The sequence below is a fragment of the Lontra canadensis genome, unplaced genomic scaffold (assembly GCF_010015895.1).
Source record: "Lontra canadensis isolate GAN:19392208 unplaced genomic scaffold, GSC_riverotter_1.0 scaffold305, whole genome shotgun sequence".
NCBI lineage: Eukaryota > Metazoa > Chordata > Mammalia > Carnivora > Mustelidae > Lontra > Lontra canadensis.
Window position 1 is genome coordinate 133,351 of NW_022631299.1, and position 16,150 is coordinate 149,500.

Sequence of the window (16,150 nt, forward strand, 5' to 3'; positions counted from 1 at the left end):
GCAAACTGAGTGCAGTTATGACCAAGTTTTATAATTGATTTATTTACGAGGCCTAGCCAATATTCTTAAAATCTGTAGTTCATTAATCCAGGTACAAAAATATAACAGTCCAGTCTGCTTGTTTTGTTTCTCAGCTTTCCAAGTCCTCAAGGAAGAGGATAGGAGGATAGAATAAGGGGACACATCCTTGCCATAGAGCTCTGGGGCTAAAAGGGGGTGAGCTCTCTGTCTTAGTGACATCTCAGGGTGCTAATTCATACAAGGATTTATTAAGCTACAGCCATGTACTTCTTCCTCTTAGGTGTCATCAGTACATGTTTTCTTCACCCTTTGTTTACCAATATTTGGGTTCTCAGCTTATTTCTGCTCCCATTCCATAGGCTCTTTGGGCACAGGCACTCTTCTCTTGTTATGTTACCACAGCAGCTGGAACCCAGTAGGCATTCAATAATGACAGTTGAGTGTACAGATTCAAGATACAAGGCTGGGAGCTGGAAGAGAGATGCGAAGTGCTGGGCATTCATTGAGGCCTCTGGTCAGCCATGGGACAGATGGTCAGAGGATCCATGTTCTTCCCTCCATCATGTATTCCCGGGCTGAACATAGGCTGAAGGGCCCCAGAAAAAGAGAAGCTGGTGAATGTGTAGATGAGGGATTTGTATGTTACATTGTAAAAGGAAATGTCTCCAGCCATGTAGTCCAGGAAGATGCCCACACGTCTGGGGGCTTCCCTTATCTGCAGGCGTGTTGGGGGAATGGTGGACACCTGGTACTCATTTCGCTTCATCATCATCACCACCCAGTAGCCGTTGTTGGCTGACAGCGTCATGGTCCCTTTCCTGCTTGCAGATGCCTTGCAGATGCCCAGGATCCACCCTGTTTTGTTCCCCACCTCCACTTCCCAGTAATGGCGGCCAGAGAGGAAGCTTGGAAGGCCTAGGGCGATGGTGCAACTATCAAATCTTTCTGGATTGTCAGGCAGACGATTCCACTTGTTTCCAAGTCTTACGCTCTTCAGGTTATTAGAGAAGATGAGGTTAGGGTGGGCAGTTTCTGTATCCAGAATCACATTAACTGCAGAAAGAATTAGAATACCTTGTTGGGGGTCCATGGACAGTACACCCACAGGGTTCTCCCCACCTCCAGGAAACATGGATAGGGACAGTCTTCTGGAACGCACTGGAGGTCTGCACAGGGACCCAGCAGGTGAAGTCCACTTGCCTCAGTCTGGACACTTACCAGCATGTGCCTGAGCGCATATCAGTTCTGGAACTACAGAGAAAAAGAAGAGGGGAGGGGTGCGGTGAAACCGAAGTATCCCGATTCAGAGTCTGAATGTACCCTGGTCATCACAACAAGGAAAGACAAAGACCCCTACCCCAGCTCAGGACCTTGCTTCCTCTCCTTGGATTAACCCCATTCTCCTGGACCCTAGAGCCTGCCTTGGTGACCCTGTGGTCTGACGAGTTGACCCAGACACCAAGTCCAACTCAGAGCCTATGAAGGCTTACTCCTGCCTTTGTTACAGGTGTTATTCTCTCTTCTGAATAATGCCCAGAAATCAACAGCACAGGGAATATGACAGTAACCCCCGGCAAGCACATTCTGCCATCGCTATACTCACCATTGAAGGTGTCCATTTCTGAACGCAGGGTTTCTGGAAGAAGAAAGGGAGCTTGAGTTAGGTTCCCCAGCTAGGGATAGATCAGGAGGAAGCTGAAGATGGCATCAGAAAGGCCATGGGAGATGGAAAAGGGATGTCAGAGGGGTCGGGGCTACATGGACATCAGAGAGGAAGCAAGCAGGTGCTTCCCCATTTCCCCCAAGCCCACCTACCCCAGAAAGACTTCATGCTCTTCTCCATAAACTCTGATTTCTGGTAGATCAAGTGGATCTTTTTCTCCACCTCTGGAGGAGTGTACCATGGCTTAGGAACAGTCGCTATCTTGACCCTAGAGACAAAAGACTGTTGGCCAGAAAGCCGCTGGTGCATGGGGGTAGCCCAAGTTCCCATGAGGTGGAAGTAAGGTGTAGAGTCCACAGGGGACACCCAGCCCACTTGGGCTTGGCAAAGAAAGTCCTCCCTGGACTGTGAGTTTTTTGTTCTCAACTTTGGCCACAGATTGGCATCACCTAAGGGGTTATAAAAACCACTGATATCAAAATCACAGTAAGTTTTAATAACGGCCTTAAAATGGTGTTAATATTGAAATGCTCAGCCCAGAATTACCTATGTCAAATTAATTATACTTCTTTAGTCCTTTTCTGTTGAAATAAAAATGATAGTAAATAAGAAGAAAACCACAATGAGTTATGACTCATTAGGATGGTTATTATTATTTTGAAAAACTGAAAATGACGGGTGTTAGCAAGGATGTGGAAAAATTGGGACCCTTGTGCATTGGTGCTAGGAACATAAAGTGGTACAGACACTGTGGGAATAGTATAGTGGTTCCTCAAAAAAATAAACATAGAGTTACCATATGACACGTCAATTCCACTTCTAGGTATTTGCCCCAAAGGATTGAAAGCAGAGACTCAAACAGATAGATGTGCAGTGGTATTCATAGCAGCATTATTCACAATAGCCATAAGATGGAAACAACCCAAGTGTCCATTGATAGACGAAAGGATAAACAAATTGTGGCATACACATACAGTGGAATATTAGTCAGCCAAAGGAATTAATTCAAGGAATGAAATTCTTACACATTACAAAGAAATGAAATTCTGACACATTTTACAGTATGGACGAACCTTGAAGACGTTATGCTGAATGAAGTAAGCCAGACACAAAAGCACAAATACTGTAAATTCCACTTATATAAAGCAGTTAGAGCAGTCAAATTCATAAAGACAGGACATAGAATGGTGGTTGCCAGGGCCTGGGTGAGGTGGCAATAGGGAGTTATGTTTTAATGATACGGAGCTCCCATTTGGGAGGATGAGAACGTGCTGCAGATGGTGGTGGTGGTGCTTGCACGACAATAGGGATGCACTTAATGGCAAGGAACTGCACGTTTAGAAATGGTCAGAGTGGTACATTTCATTTTATATGTATTTTACCACCAAAAAAGAAAGAAAAAAAAACCCAAAAATTTATGCTCTTGAATTTATGCTCTTACACTCTTGAAGATCTGGATTTAATTTGTGTGCCAGGGCCTGGATGTCAGGATTTTGTAAAGCTCCTGAGGTAACTGTAATGTCCAGCCTCCTCCCTTCCCTCCCCTTCCTTCCCCGGTCTGGGCTTAGCATCTCCACTCCTAGACGGTCCTTCCCTCCCTAGACCGTAAGCATTTGTGGCCTCAGGGAGGGAGGCACTTCTGCAGGAACAGTTTTCATGAGGCAAATTGCAATCCTTAGGAAGATTTCTTAGGAAACATCATTAGCACGATAGGCTGTGTTCATTCTTTGCCGTCTTCAACCCATGCTCTCTCCCCTGATCACACTCCCATTTTCCCTGCACAAATCCAGAAAGCACTTAGGAAGCTGCAGGAGATAGGAGGAGACCAGGAGGAGTCACACACCCGGGGTTGGGAGCATCTCCCTCCTAGGGATGCCTCCCCCACTGCTTCCTGCAGGATACCCAAGGGAACATGAGGGGACCTCTCGGTACCTGTGCAGGGTGACTCCGATGTCCTAGGAGAGAAAAGAGGGAAGCTCTCCATTATCAGTCTCCTAGGGGCTGTGCTGACTCCTGGTCTTTCCTCCTGGTCTTTCCACCCTGGGGTGTCAACAAAACCCAGGCACCTCTCCCCCATTCTAAGTTTCATCACCCGAAGTGGCAGCCTGGTGGGGCTTGCAACAGAAATGTGCCCAAACCCTGCTCTTCTCTTCTGGGAGATACCAGGGGATCCCTTTGAAAGCTGGGGCCACCCTGGGCTCCTGAGAGGTCATCAGAGGGGTCTGGGCACAAGACCTTTGTCTCGTACTGACTTGGGCAGAGCTAACGGCAGTGCTGGGAGCCCATGTCATCCTACTGGGCACACTGGGCAGGGGAAAGCCAGCCACACTCACCTGCATGAGCTCCCATTCCGGCTGGCACTGCTTGGCCTCCAGGTCCCCAATCAGCTTGTCAAGATGCGCAATGTCTCTGGACACTTGGGTGCTGTATTTCTCCCTGACCTGGCCAATAGTCCGGCTCAGATCCTCTAATGAGGCCACAAAGAGCTTCTCTTGCTGCTGCAAATGACGGTACAGCTGCTCCAACTGGTGCCGGAGTCTCTGCTTCTGGGTTTCAGTTTGTTTCTGAGGAACAGAAAGGTGTAGGGGTCTGTGCAGTGTGCTGGATGGGTGCACCCAGGGAATCCCTAGAAGCCCACCTCCTAGAGGCGGGTAAGAGGCTGGATCCCTCAGCTTCTTGGAGGACTGGATTTCAGAGAAGGAGACAAAATGGGCCAGAACCTTCCAGAACAGACTGAGGGTGGCAGGGGCTGGCTCTTGTAAAATTCCCTAAAACCTAGTATTCTGAGTTGATTTGTATCCCCTCCAAAATTTATGTTAAAGTCCTAACCTCTAGGACCTAAAGAATACGGTCTTTTTGGAAATAACATCATTGCGGATGTAATTAGGTAAGGTAAGGCATACTGGAGTGGCCATTAGAGTGGGGAAGTTGGGACACAGACGCAGGGAAAACAGCATGTGAAGAGACAGGGAAAAGATGACATCAACCAGCTGAGGGTAGAGTCCCGGAAGATGTCTCTCCTTCACGGCCCTCAGAAGGAACCAGTCCTGCTGACGCCTTGACTGTGGACTTCTGGCCTACAGAACTGGAGAGAATACATTTCTGTGGTTTAAGCCATTCAGTCTTCAGCACTCTGTTAAGGCAGACACAGGACACTAAGATATCTGATGTCATCTTTTTCCTTCCTTGAAAGCCAGTGTGAGGATGACATATGCCTGGGGTTGTAAATGGACAAGGTTATAACCACCAAAGTGTCCAGGAAGGAGACTTGTCTCTACTCCCCACCAAAGTGCTGGCATGCAGAAGGTCCTCAATGTGGCTCTGAATGAAGGCAGTCAGTCCACCTACGTGAATATAAGTGAACTTGACTTCTACTACCATCACACGTGGATCCGTGTTCTATCAAGAGCTTCTGTGGAAAGGTGGAGTGGCTCTAGAGAGCCTTCTCCTTCCTCTCTGGAGGGAGAAGTCCCTTCAGATCTTCTAAGACTGGACTTGAGAGATCTCATCATTTTGAGTTCTTTAGTCCTTTTGAACCAAAAATGTTTCCTCACCTTTTGTTGTTAAGGATGCTAACATTGGCTTTTTTTTCCTTAAAGAGGACAGATCAGTTGTCATGTTCAATGGCCTGTGTTTTAAAATTGTCTGATAATTTTGCTCATGATTAAATTCAGGTTCAGTATCTTAGACAGGAATACCATATTTTTAATGCTCTGGGCTCCCTAACACATCCCACGGGGAGGCAAATAGTGTCCAGTTTGTCCATCACCATTATTGCGATTCAGGGATCAGTCACTTGGTTGAAGAGGGGTCTGCCTCGCCTCTTCAGTGTAAATATGTATTATTTCCTTTATAATTAATGAGTAATCCGAGGGGTGGTACTTTGAGAGGATGTCCATATTTTTTTCTCTTACGAACTTCTGTAAAAATTTTAGCATCTGTTGATGACCTTTGTTGGTGTTGATTTTTATATTGGTGTTTGTATAGTGGAGAATTTCTTTTTTTGAAGTATTGAGAAGTTTTTATTGATTGATTGATTTAAGTAATCTCTGCCCCCATCGCAGGGCTTGAACTCAGGCCTCTGAGATCAAGAGTCATGTACTCTCTGACTGAGGCAGCCAGGCACCCCATAACCATCCTTCCTTACTTGTTTTAGCTGTCATTGTGCTGTAAAAAAGAGTTTCCCTCCCCTTCCATATGATTAAAAATTATATATGTATTTTGACTATTGAAAGAAGGAGGAGGAGTAGAAGTCTTGAAAACAGCATCACCTTTTCTTGGGGGCTCATGCTATGGCGAGTGTCTTAAGGGAAGACCAGACCTTCTCATCTCCCTGAGTTGCCCTGTGGCCCAGGCTTCTGCCTCATCTTCATGGTGGGGGGCATCCCTGACCTCTGCTTCACCCACAAGTTCCAAGACACCTGGTATTATAAGAAATGGGTTTTCTTTTCTTCTTTTTTAGACAGAGAGAAAGAGAGAGAGAGAGAGCTGGTGAGTGGGGGTGGGGAAGGTGACGAGGGGAAGGACAGAAGGAGAGAGAGAATCTTAAGCAGACTCTACACCCAGCATGGAGCTCAATGTAGGCCTGATCTCATGATCCTGAGATCATGACCTGAGCTGAAATCAGGTCAGTCTTAACTGACTGAGCCACCCATGCACCCTAGAAAGGGGTTTTCTTTTACTACACTTCATGAGTTTTGCAAAAGTTAGACACCTGGGCCAATGCCATGCCCACCTCCATTCCTGCCCTTTGTTATCTTTGTCTGTTTCCCATTGTGGTGTGGGAGATGAGATCCGGCCAACAGAATGGGTCAGACAAATTAAGGCTCTTTGGGATAATTGAATTTGCTTGCAGGGAAAATGGAAGCAACTTATGTGTCCAGGTTCAATAGTGGAAGGCCAACAAGTGTATTCATTGAAATCCGTAGCATCACAAAATGACAGTTTAAAAGAAAATGTCTAACCATTTGAATTTAAAAAACCCATATGGTTTAAAAAAAACTGAAAAGGACAATTATAAAAACAATACAAAGGAGGGGCGCCTGGGTGGCTCAGTGGGTTAAAGCCTCTGCCTTCGGCTCGGGTCATGATCCCAGGGTCTTGGGATCGAGCCCCACGTCGGGCTCTCTGCTCAGCGGGGAGCCTGCTTCCTCCTCTCTCTTTGCCTGCCTCTCTGCCTACTTGTGATCTCTGTCTGTCAAATAAATAAATAAAAAAACCTTAAAAAAAAAAAAACAATACAAAGGAGTATTTAAAATGGAAAAGTTTCTTTTCCCATTTCCTCAATCCCACCCCTCAGTGACAGCCACTGGTGTTAATTTCTCTAAACCATTTTGTGGTGAATATGAGAAAGCACAGTCTCCTTGGAGATTTCCTTTCCTGCTGGGTGTTGGTCTCCCTCTCCAGGGGCGAGGTCATCCTTGGACTCCTGTTACCTCCCTGCCCCCTCAAAAGCAGGCGATTCTAAACAGGTGATAAGTTCTGCTTCCCTATGAGACAATATACTTTAGGGACTCCCCTGCCCACTTTTGGCACCCTTCCTCCTCTTGCAGGGGTGAACTCAGGCAAGGATTGGCCATAGAACACCCCTGCCCTTACCAGCAATTTTGCAGTCTTCTTATCCCCCTGAGATCTCTGTTCCTCCCCAGATTTTCTCAACGCCTTCAGATGCTCCAGCTGCTTTTGAATTTGCTCCTGAAAAAGAGGCACTTGTTGAAGCCTAAACTTGGCCTCTGCCATCTTTAGTTGGGCCAACTCTAGAGGGGAAAATCTGCTTTAGGAGATTTTGCTGCTTTAGGAGAATTTGCTGCAGCCAAGAGCACAGGGAGGGGGCCCAGGAAAGGGGGAGAATGAATCCATCACACCAGAGGAAGCATATCCAAGAAGTGGTGAGAGAGAGAGATTCTTAATGTCATGTGGGCACCTGGATTCAGCCATACCTGAAGCTAGTGCCTTTGGATCTCAGCTCCATGAACCAGTAAATTCCCTCTTTTGCTGATCTGGCTTGTATTGTGTTTTTGCTACTTATGGCTGAAGAATGCTGACTAATGCACCAACATCCCAGGGTTGGGAAATAAAGTATCCCGGACTTTTAAAAGCCTCTCCCCTCCCCACCCCCAAGAAGACCTACCTTGTATTCCAGGGCAGCCTCCTCGATGGGGCGCACCTGGTGGCCTCGATGCTCCTGACTCAAACTGCAGATGAGACAGATAGGCTCCCTGTGGTCCTCACAAAAGAGCAGCTGGACCTGCTTCATGTGTCGCTCACACTGTGGTAGGGACTTGGGGCTCAAAGTGGCCATGTGCAAGCCTTCTTGCTGCTTGTAGTCTTCCGAGTTATTTACTGTGAGTGAGGCCAGGCGCAGGAGGCTGCTGGATGAGCATTTGCCTGAGATCTTGGGGTCCCTAGAAGCAATGGAGTATCTGCAGGAGTCATCTCTTTCCTGGGCACGGCCAGGGGGATATACAGCCTCATCCTGTGGCTTCCCTGGAGACATGGCAGTGGAAGAATTTCCTGAGTCACAAACCCAGAACGTTATGAAGGGGTGCTTACAAAGGACAGCAGAGAGAGACAGTGAACCGTGCCTGGGACACACAAATTCCTGGTTAGACTGTGGCCACTTCCAGCTTGTCCTCCCCTGACTTTGCTCCAGCAAGGCAGCAAACTACCCAGTGGACTTGAGGGCTAAGGGCTCATGACAGTCCCGAGACTTGGAATTCCTGGGTAATTATCCTAAAGAAAGGCCTTTTGTTATAAATTCCACTCCTTCCTCCTATACATATATGGATGTAGCAGGTGATATAAAGGTAGTGAGACATTCTGACCAGTGTTTGCTTTGCCGCATAAAACCACCATCTAGGCTTCTCATGACTTGAGTGAGAGACCCCCTGGGGATAATGATTCACTCATAGCCTGACCCCTAGCAGAGTCCCTGGCACATGGTAAGGATGTGAGAAGTGTGTGTTGAATGAGAGAACTAAAGGGACCTCTCTTCACATCCCTGTGCAGGAAGAATTCAATGGAAGTAGGGAAAGGGACTTGACTTTATAAGGCTGAAGGGTATAAACCCAACATGATGAGAGCTACGACCAGCTGTGCCCCAGGACCATAGCACGACTTTCATAAAGCAGAAATGACAGAAGGTACAAGAAGAAACAGAAACATACTCAAGTCATTAGTCCCCTCCCACCGCCTCTCACAAGATCCCAGGAATTTATATCACATCTCTAAGTGAGATTGTGGGAAGGCCCCGTAGTAACCATTCTCCCCTCCTTTCCTTGTGATAGAATTGATTGCTACCCCCCCCAACAAAGACCCCATTTCTTGCAGTTAGGTATGGCTATTTGACTACATTCAGGCCAAAGGGATATAAATGAAGGCATCACGAGCAGCTTCTAGAAACTTCTGGAAACTTTCCCTAAGCTTATACTCTTCTCCTTTGTCCTTCCATCCTGGTGCTTGAAATGAGGATGCCACCCTCTGAGACCATGAGTTTGAGAGCAAACTTGGTGGAGCAGAAAAACAGCAGGAGCCTTGGTTCCTCACCCACGGAGTACCTTATCTGTTCTGAGCCATCCGTGTTATTTATGTAAAGGAGAAAGAAACTTCTGTCTTGTTTCAGTTAGTGCTATTTTGACATTTCTGTTATCCACAACCCAACATAATCCCAATTTCTGCCTCCTTAGTAAAAGAGATTTAGGATTTTAGCCAATAGCTCACCTCCCTGCCCAGAGAGGTGAATGGCAGACTCTTAGCCTCATGCAATACAGCCATGGGGTCATTGTGAGAAGCAGGTATTTTTACCCAGTCTTTCCCAAAGGCTCAAGCTGGGGTCCATGAATTCCTTGGCATTCTAAAGGATTTCAAAGTGTCTAAGAACTTGAACTTTGATGCAGCATTTTATGATGATGTGCATACGTGCATTTTTTTTTTTCAGGATTCACAGCCTACCTCAAATTCTCAATGGGTTGGGGTTCCCAGGGGGCACTCAGGGATCTTGTGACATAAATACAGTGGGGATAAAAGGTTTGTGAGGAAACACCTGCACAGGTCACCCTTCCTAAGGATGCTAGGTCTTCTGAGTTCTGGGGTCCTTTCTTACCTGAAGAAGGGACTTCTGGACCTGAAGAGTAATGGAGCTCACTGCCTACCATCTCCCTCAAGGCCTCAGGGGGTTCTTGAGCCTCAATTCCATTTTTCTTCGAGGGTCCTGTGGATTCTGGCTGCTCCCAGGTCATCTGGTCTCCAGACAGTGATGCACTGGAAAGTGTATTCCTGAATATTCCCCCCTTTGAAATCATGGAATGTTCTGGATTCCTGGAGCCTTTCTCTGGAGCCACGGTAGCACCTACATCCAGAGTGGCCACTTCACTGGGGGCGGCTGCTGAGTCTGGATGATCACTTCTCGTTTTATCTTGAGAGAGAAGAGTTTCTGGTTTGGGAGTTTCTCTCTCTCCCAGAAAAATGTTAAGTTCAAGACTTCTGGGTCGCTTCTGTCCTGAAGGTAAATGTCCTTCAGAGATCTTGGGTTTTATTCTTCCTAGGGACCCAGTAAGCAACCCAGAGTCAAGTTCTTGGAGCCGTCCTAAAGAGTTGGCATTCCTGGGTAGCCTGGCACTAGGACTCCCCTTCTCCCCCTGTGGTTTGCTAGGGAGTGGGCTTCTCCTGGCACCCAGAGTCATGCTCCTGGGCCTTGACTTGTGCAGCATATCCAGGCCCTCAGAACTCTTCTGATCTCTCTGTTTGCCCGGAGGCTTCTTCTGGGGCCCCCTTCCAGCCTCCTGCTGGCTGGATGGCAGGCCAGGGGCCCCATCACCATTTTGCCGCTGCCTGTCACCTTTCAGGCCATCTGGTATCTTCAGACCTTTGGGCTTATTCTCCCCGGAGGAACAAGACATTGCTGAACCGTCAGTGCCACTTGCTTGTATCAGAAGCTCTGCAAAGACAACAGGATGACAAGGCATGAAATTGTGCAGTGCTCAGGGCTAGGGTTTGAGAGAGAAGGGAGAGAAAGAAAAATCCTCTCAGAAATGACAAGTTCAGAATTGTTGTTGCCTAGACAATAACAATTACCATTAAATAATAAAATGCTAAAAAAAGATAAAAAATAATAAAATGCTAATTATTTGCTATATATTTCTCAAATAGTGCTTTTCAAACTTCTTTGGCAGGAGAGCTTGTTTCCAATATAAAATCTTACACAAAATTCTTAATTTGTAAAATAAAATCCCCCCTGGTTTACTGGTAGTAACGTGTGTGTGATTATAGGTGTGTAAAACTCTCTTATAAAACCCATCAATAAGGGGCACCTGGGTGGCTCAGTGGGTTAAGCTGCTGCCTTTGGCTCAGGTCATGATCTCAGGGTCCTGGGATCAAGTCCCACATCGGGCTCTCTGCTCAGCAGGGAGCCTGCTTCTCTCTTTCTCTCTTTCTCTGCCTACCTCTCTGTCTACTTGTGATCTCTCTCTGTCAAATAAATGAATAAAGTCTTTAAAAAAAAACCATCAATAAGAAGAATTAAGGGGGCGCCTGGGTTGCTCAGTGGGTTAAAGCCTCTGCCTTCGGCTCAGGTCATGATCCTAGGGTCCTGGGATCGAGCCCCGCATCGGGCTCTCTGCTTACCAGGGAGCCCGCTTCCTCCTCTCTCTCTCTCTGCCTGCCTCTCTGTGTACTTGTGATCTCTGTCTGCCAAATAAATAAATAAAATCTTTAAAAACAAAAAAGAAGAATTAAGGTATTTGGCATAAAAATTTGAAAACAGATTTTGAAGGACAGTTAAAACTTCAGAAACTAATTGACTTCTGTTTTATTCTATGGTTTCATGACATGAAGAAAATCCTAACAAACAGGTAAGTAAGTGGATATGGTGGTTTTTAAAAAAGATTTTATTTGTTTGAGAGAGAGAGAGTGAGAGAGAGAGCATGAGAAGGGGGAGGGTCAGAAGGTGAAGCAGACTCCCCGCTGAGCAGGGAGCCTGACATGGGACTCAGTCCCGGGACTCCCGGATCATGACCTGAGCTGAAGGCAGTTGCTCAGCCGACTGAACCACCCAGGCGCCCCTGTGTTGTTGTTGTTTTTAAAACAGCTCACTTTTGGGGCGCCTGGGTGGCTCAGTGGGTTAAAGCCTCTGCCTTCAGCTCAGGTCATGATCCTGGGGTCCTGGGATTGAGCCCCGCATCGGGCTCTCTGCTCAGCAGGGAGCCTGCTTCCTCCTCTCTCTCTCTCTGCCTGCCTCTCTGCCTCCTTGTGATCTCTCTCTCTCGCTGTCAAATGAATAAAATTAAAAAAAAAAAACCCAGCTTGCTTTGAAGTTTCAGGATATCGTTTCATTAAACAGAAATGACAGCAAAGGCTTAATTCCAAGGACTACATAAAAAGGAGTTCAAGGACAGCACAAACTATTACCCTGGTGGCCTCTAGAATTTCAAAATTTTGTTAATGACACATTTTAATATGCATTTGTTGGTTTTATAAGTTAGAAAAGTTAAGAAATTTGGATTAAGTATTTGCTAACATTCTAAAGAATCCCTGAATTATCTTCCTTGGATGGAACTTGAAAACTACTACGCTAACGAATAAAAGAAGATATCCTGTAATCAGCCCTTTAATTTTTGGTAGAAGAGGCTCTTACTAAAATTGCTTCAGAGCTGTTTAAAATGCTTTGCTGTTGCAAACACTTGGCTTCCTGGGAAAATGTAAGTTCCTCAAAATGGCTCAAGAACGAATGGGAAAGCCCTTGAAGATGCTAATAACCCAGTTTGTTTGTTTGTTTGTTTGTTTGTTTGTTTAAAAGATTTTATTTATTTATTTGACACAGAGAGAGATATCACAAGGAGGCAGAGAGAGAGGAGGAAGCAGGATCCCCGCTGAGCAGAGAGCCTGATGTGGGGCTCGATCCCAGGACCCTGGGATCATGACCTGAGCTGAAGGCAGAGGCTTTAATGCACTGAGCCACCCAGGTGCCCCAATAACCAGGTTTTAAAACATGAAATTCTACTCATCAAATCACACTGAGATCATGGTTTCGTCCTATTAGTCTTTCTTTTTTTTTTTTCCTATCAGTCTTTCAAAGAGTGGAGAACTTTTATGTTATTTAAACATTCTACTCCAGAAAAATACATGGAAAGCATTTCTAACATGTCCTCAAAGTCTAGAAGTAGATGAAATACTCAAACACTAACCAATACTATTTAAGCCCATTACGTATTTGCCCCCGCATCTCAAATAATAAAAATTCTTTGAAAGCAAAAATCCAATAGGCCACACTCGTTGATCACAGTGTGATAAAATCAGAAAATTACAGCAAAATCGGAATAGAAGAACAAGGAGGAGAAGAAGGAAGAAAAACAAGGAAAGAGAAAAGATGAAAGAAAGGAAGGAAAAGAATTGGGAATTTTAGAATACCTTTGTGAAATGTGTCAAAGAAGAGCTCAAAACTGAAAATAAGTGGATTTCAATGTGAACATTACCTGTTGACCCTGCTGATATGGTCAGTTAGCAAGCCTTTTTTTTTCTCTCTCTCCTGAAGATACTGGTCTGTACATAGGGGTTGATCACAATGAAGTTAGGGCCCCTTTAAGACCAGTCATCTAACTCCCGCCTCTCCTGATTCCACCCTGCAGTGAGAATCTCAGCCTCCCCCTCCAACACTCCCTGCCCCCCTCCCCTGCCCTTTTTAAAAGCCATTGGGAGCCTTAGCTATCATAAACCAGCTCCAAAGACCTAAGCAGCACAAAGAACTTGCTCGACCAGAGTCCCTGGGGTCATGGTAGACCTGGGACTCCTAACCCCAAGTCACAACACATTGGCCTAAACACAAGTTCCCTCTCGGACCTTTTACCCCAGACGCACTGGGAGAGGAATGGGGCATGGGGCCCGCTTACCTGGGCCAATTACCCTGTTAAGCTCCTCTGCCAGGAGATTCTGGTTCATGGCCCTCAGGACTTGCAGGGTCAGCCTCGCAGCATTCTCTTCCCCATAGTGGGTGATCATCAGAGTGGCCAGCTTCACGGGGTTGGCATTGTGGAGCTGGCCCCGGGGGATCCGGGAGTGATCCTTCTCCAGGCTGATGCTCAGCTTAAACTTGAACTTCTCAAAGTCATTGTCTCCCAGCTCCTCTAAGGAGTCCAGCAGATGGTCACTGGGCGTCTTGATCATGCTGTTGACCAGGAGAGGCCAGAGTCAGCTGTCTGAAACAATCTCTGCCCTGGAACCCAGAGGATGGGTAAAAAGAAGCCTCTTGTGAAATAGCGGAAAAGGCACAGGAAATGCTCTGCACAGTGGAGGAACTGAGCTATGAGTGTCATCATTTGTTTGTTCCCAGTGATGACACTTGCGTTCTCTTTCTCACAGATTTGGAGGCTTTTACAGTTGGGAGGGCTCAAGGTCAGCCACATGGTCCTCCAGCGCCCCAGCCATCACCTTCGCATTCTGCCCTGCAGAGCCACAGGTAAGTATGTGAAGGAGGGACTGGGGCTGGATTCCAGAGTCTTGATCCTGGGCAGGCAATCAGATGCCTCTTCTCCCGTGATGTGGGGGAGGGGAAGCAGGAACAAAGCCACTGGTCCCACACTGCTGAGGACCATGATGAGGGTCAGTCTGTCTGGCCAGTTCTCCTCCAGACTCTTGGGATTTTACTGGCCCTCCAAAGCAAATGGTGGGAGGAGCGGGGGAAACGCAGCCCTGCAAGTTTTGTCCTTCCCTGCCCAGAAGGAGGTGAAGCCAGAAGGACACTGCCAGGACACAGGCCCTGCTGTCACCCCTGTTGATGTAGTTCCGGTTGTCTGGTACTTTCAGCATCACGAAGCCTCAAAACAGCATGCGTGGGACTGTCATCCTGATTTATTTGTTTTCTGCTGTGCCTTGGCTTCCTGAGGGCGTACCCACGAGGGAGGGGGCTTGTCCATACACTCTTAGGAACAAGTTTATTGTTGTTTTTAAGTGAGCTCTATGCCCAGTGTGAGGCTTGAATGAGAGCCCCGAGAACAAGGGTCACCTGCTCTACTGACTGAGCCAGCCAGGTGCCCCTGAACAAGTATTTTGGACACCATGCCAGGATGTGGAAAAACAAGGGTGAAAAAGACATAGGTGTCCTTTGGAGCTCACATCCCAGCATCGGGCTCCAGAAGTCACTCCAAGGTTAGTAGAAGTCGTATGTGCAGTGAGCGGACCTCCACAGTTAACTGCTTCTGTCTTTCTGCATACCCTGAGTTTTATCCCCAACTGTTTGTTTTGAAAAATTTTAAACCTAGAAAAGTTACCTAGATTCACCAGCTGTTTACATTTTACAGTATTTAGTGATTCTCTCTCTTATATACACACATGCGTGCACTTCATTTTTCCTTTTTTTCCCCACTCTGAACCATTTTGTAATGAATTGAAAACATTATCAGCTATCAGTCCAAATGCCCTACATACCCTAAGTACAATGAACAAGGATACAAGGATATTATTTTAAAGATTTTATTTATTTATTTGACAGACAGAGATCACAAGTAGGCAGAGAGAGAGGGGGAAGCAGGCTCCCCACCGAGCGGAGAGTGTGATGTGGGTCTCCATCCCAGGACACTGAGACCATGACCTAAGCCGAAGGCAGAGGCTCAACCCACTGAGCCACCCAAGGATATTATTTTAAATAATCAGAATACAGGAGCGCTTGGGTGGCTCAGTTGTTAAGCGTCTGCCTTCGGCTCAGGTCATGATCCCAGGGTCCTGGGATTAAGCCCCACATCATGCTCCCTGCTCATTGGGGAGCCTGCTTCTTCTTCTCCTACTCCCCCTGCTTGTGTTCCTCTCTCGCTGTGTCTCTCTCTGTCAAATAAATAAAAATCTTAAAAAAAATAAATAATCAGAATACAATTATCATACTCAGGAAAATTAACATCATTTTAATACTATAAGGAGCCCATAATCAAATTTCTCCAATTGCCCTGATAATGTCCTTGACAGGTTTTTTTTCCCCAACCCAGGGTCCAATCAGAGATCCTGCACTGCTTTTAGTTGTCACATCTCTATAGTCTGCTTCTGCTAGAACACTTTACACTTCCCTACCTTTTTATTTTTTTATTTTTTTATTTATTTTTTTTTAAGATTTTTATTTATTTGACAGACAGAGATCACAGGCAGAGAGGCAGGCAGAGAGAGAGAGGGGGAAGCAGGCTCCCTGCTGAGCAGAGAGCCTGATGCGGGGCTTGATCCCAGGACCCTGGGATCATGACCTGAGCCGAAGGCAGAGGCTTTAACCCACTGAGCCACCCAGGCGCCCCAACACTTCCCTACCTTTTTAAATTCGGTCAGTGTTTTTGCAAAGTCTTTTCCAAGCAGAATGTCCCTTAATTTAGATCTGTGCATCGTTTCCTTATTATCAGACTGAAGGTACATTCAGCTGCTCAAGATGTCTCCATTTTTTTTTAAGGATTTTATTTATTTATTTGACAGAGAGAAATCACAAGTAGGCAGAGAGGCAGG

The 16,150-nt window shown here is 46.3% G+C and overlaps 1 protein-coding gene across 2 annotated transcripts; it reads right to left on the minus strand.

The window, feature by feature from the left end:
* Positions 1–15: 15 nt before the first annotated feature.
* MEFV (MEFV innate immuity regulator, pyrin) lies at positions 16–13,886 on the minus strand. Of its 2 annotated transcripts, none has more exons than XM_032850080.1 (10): positions 13,567–13,886; positions 9,786–10,619; positions 7,815–8,170; positions 7,283–7,378; positions 4,018–4,248; positions 3,617–3,639; positions 1,837–1,952; positions 1,625–1,657; positions 1,240–1,272; positions 16–1,074 (listed from the first exon to the last, which is right to left on the minus strand). In XM_032850080.1, the coding sequence occupies exons 1-10, from the start codon at positions 13,838–13,840 to the stop codon at positions 521–523; spliced, it is 2,550 nt and encodes an 849-aa protein (XP_032705971.1). In that variant the 5' UTR covers positions 13,841–13,886; the 3' UTR covers positions 16–520. The 2 variants fall into 2 exon arrangements, with proteins under 2 accessions (XP_032705971.1, XP_032705970.1); XM_032850079.1 differs by having other exon boundaries at positions 7,815–8,197.
* Positions 13,887–16,150: the final 2,264 nt, after the last annotated feature.

Coding starts and splice junctions, on each gene's coding strand:
- MEFV (XM_032850079.1), bottom strand. CDS start 13,840: ATGATCAAGACGCCCAGTGACCATCTGCTGGACTCCTTAGAGGAGCTG. Junction 8,198..9,785: donor TCCAGAAGTCCCTTCTTCAG/GTAAGAAAGGAC, acceptor TTTGTGACTCAG/GAAATTCTTCCACTGCCATG. Junction 4,249..7,282: donor AGAAGACTGCAAAATTGCTG/GTAAGGGCAGGG, acceptor TCTGTTCCTCAG/AAACAAACTGAAACCCAGAA.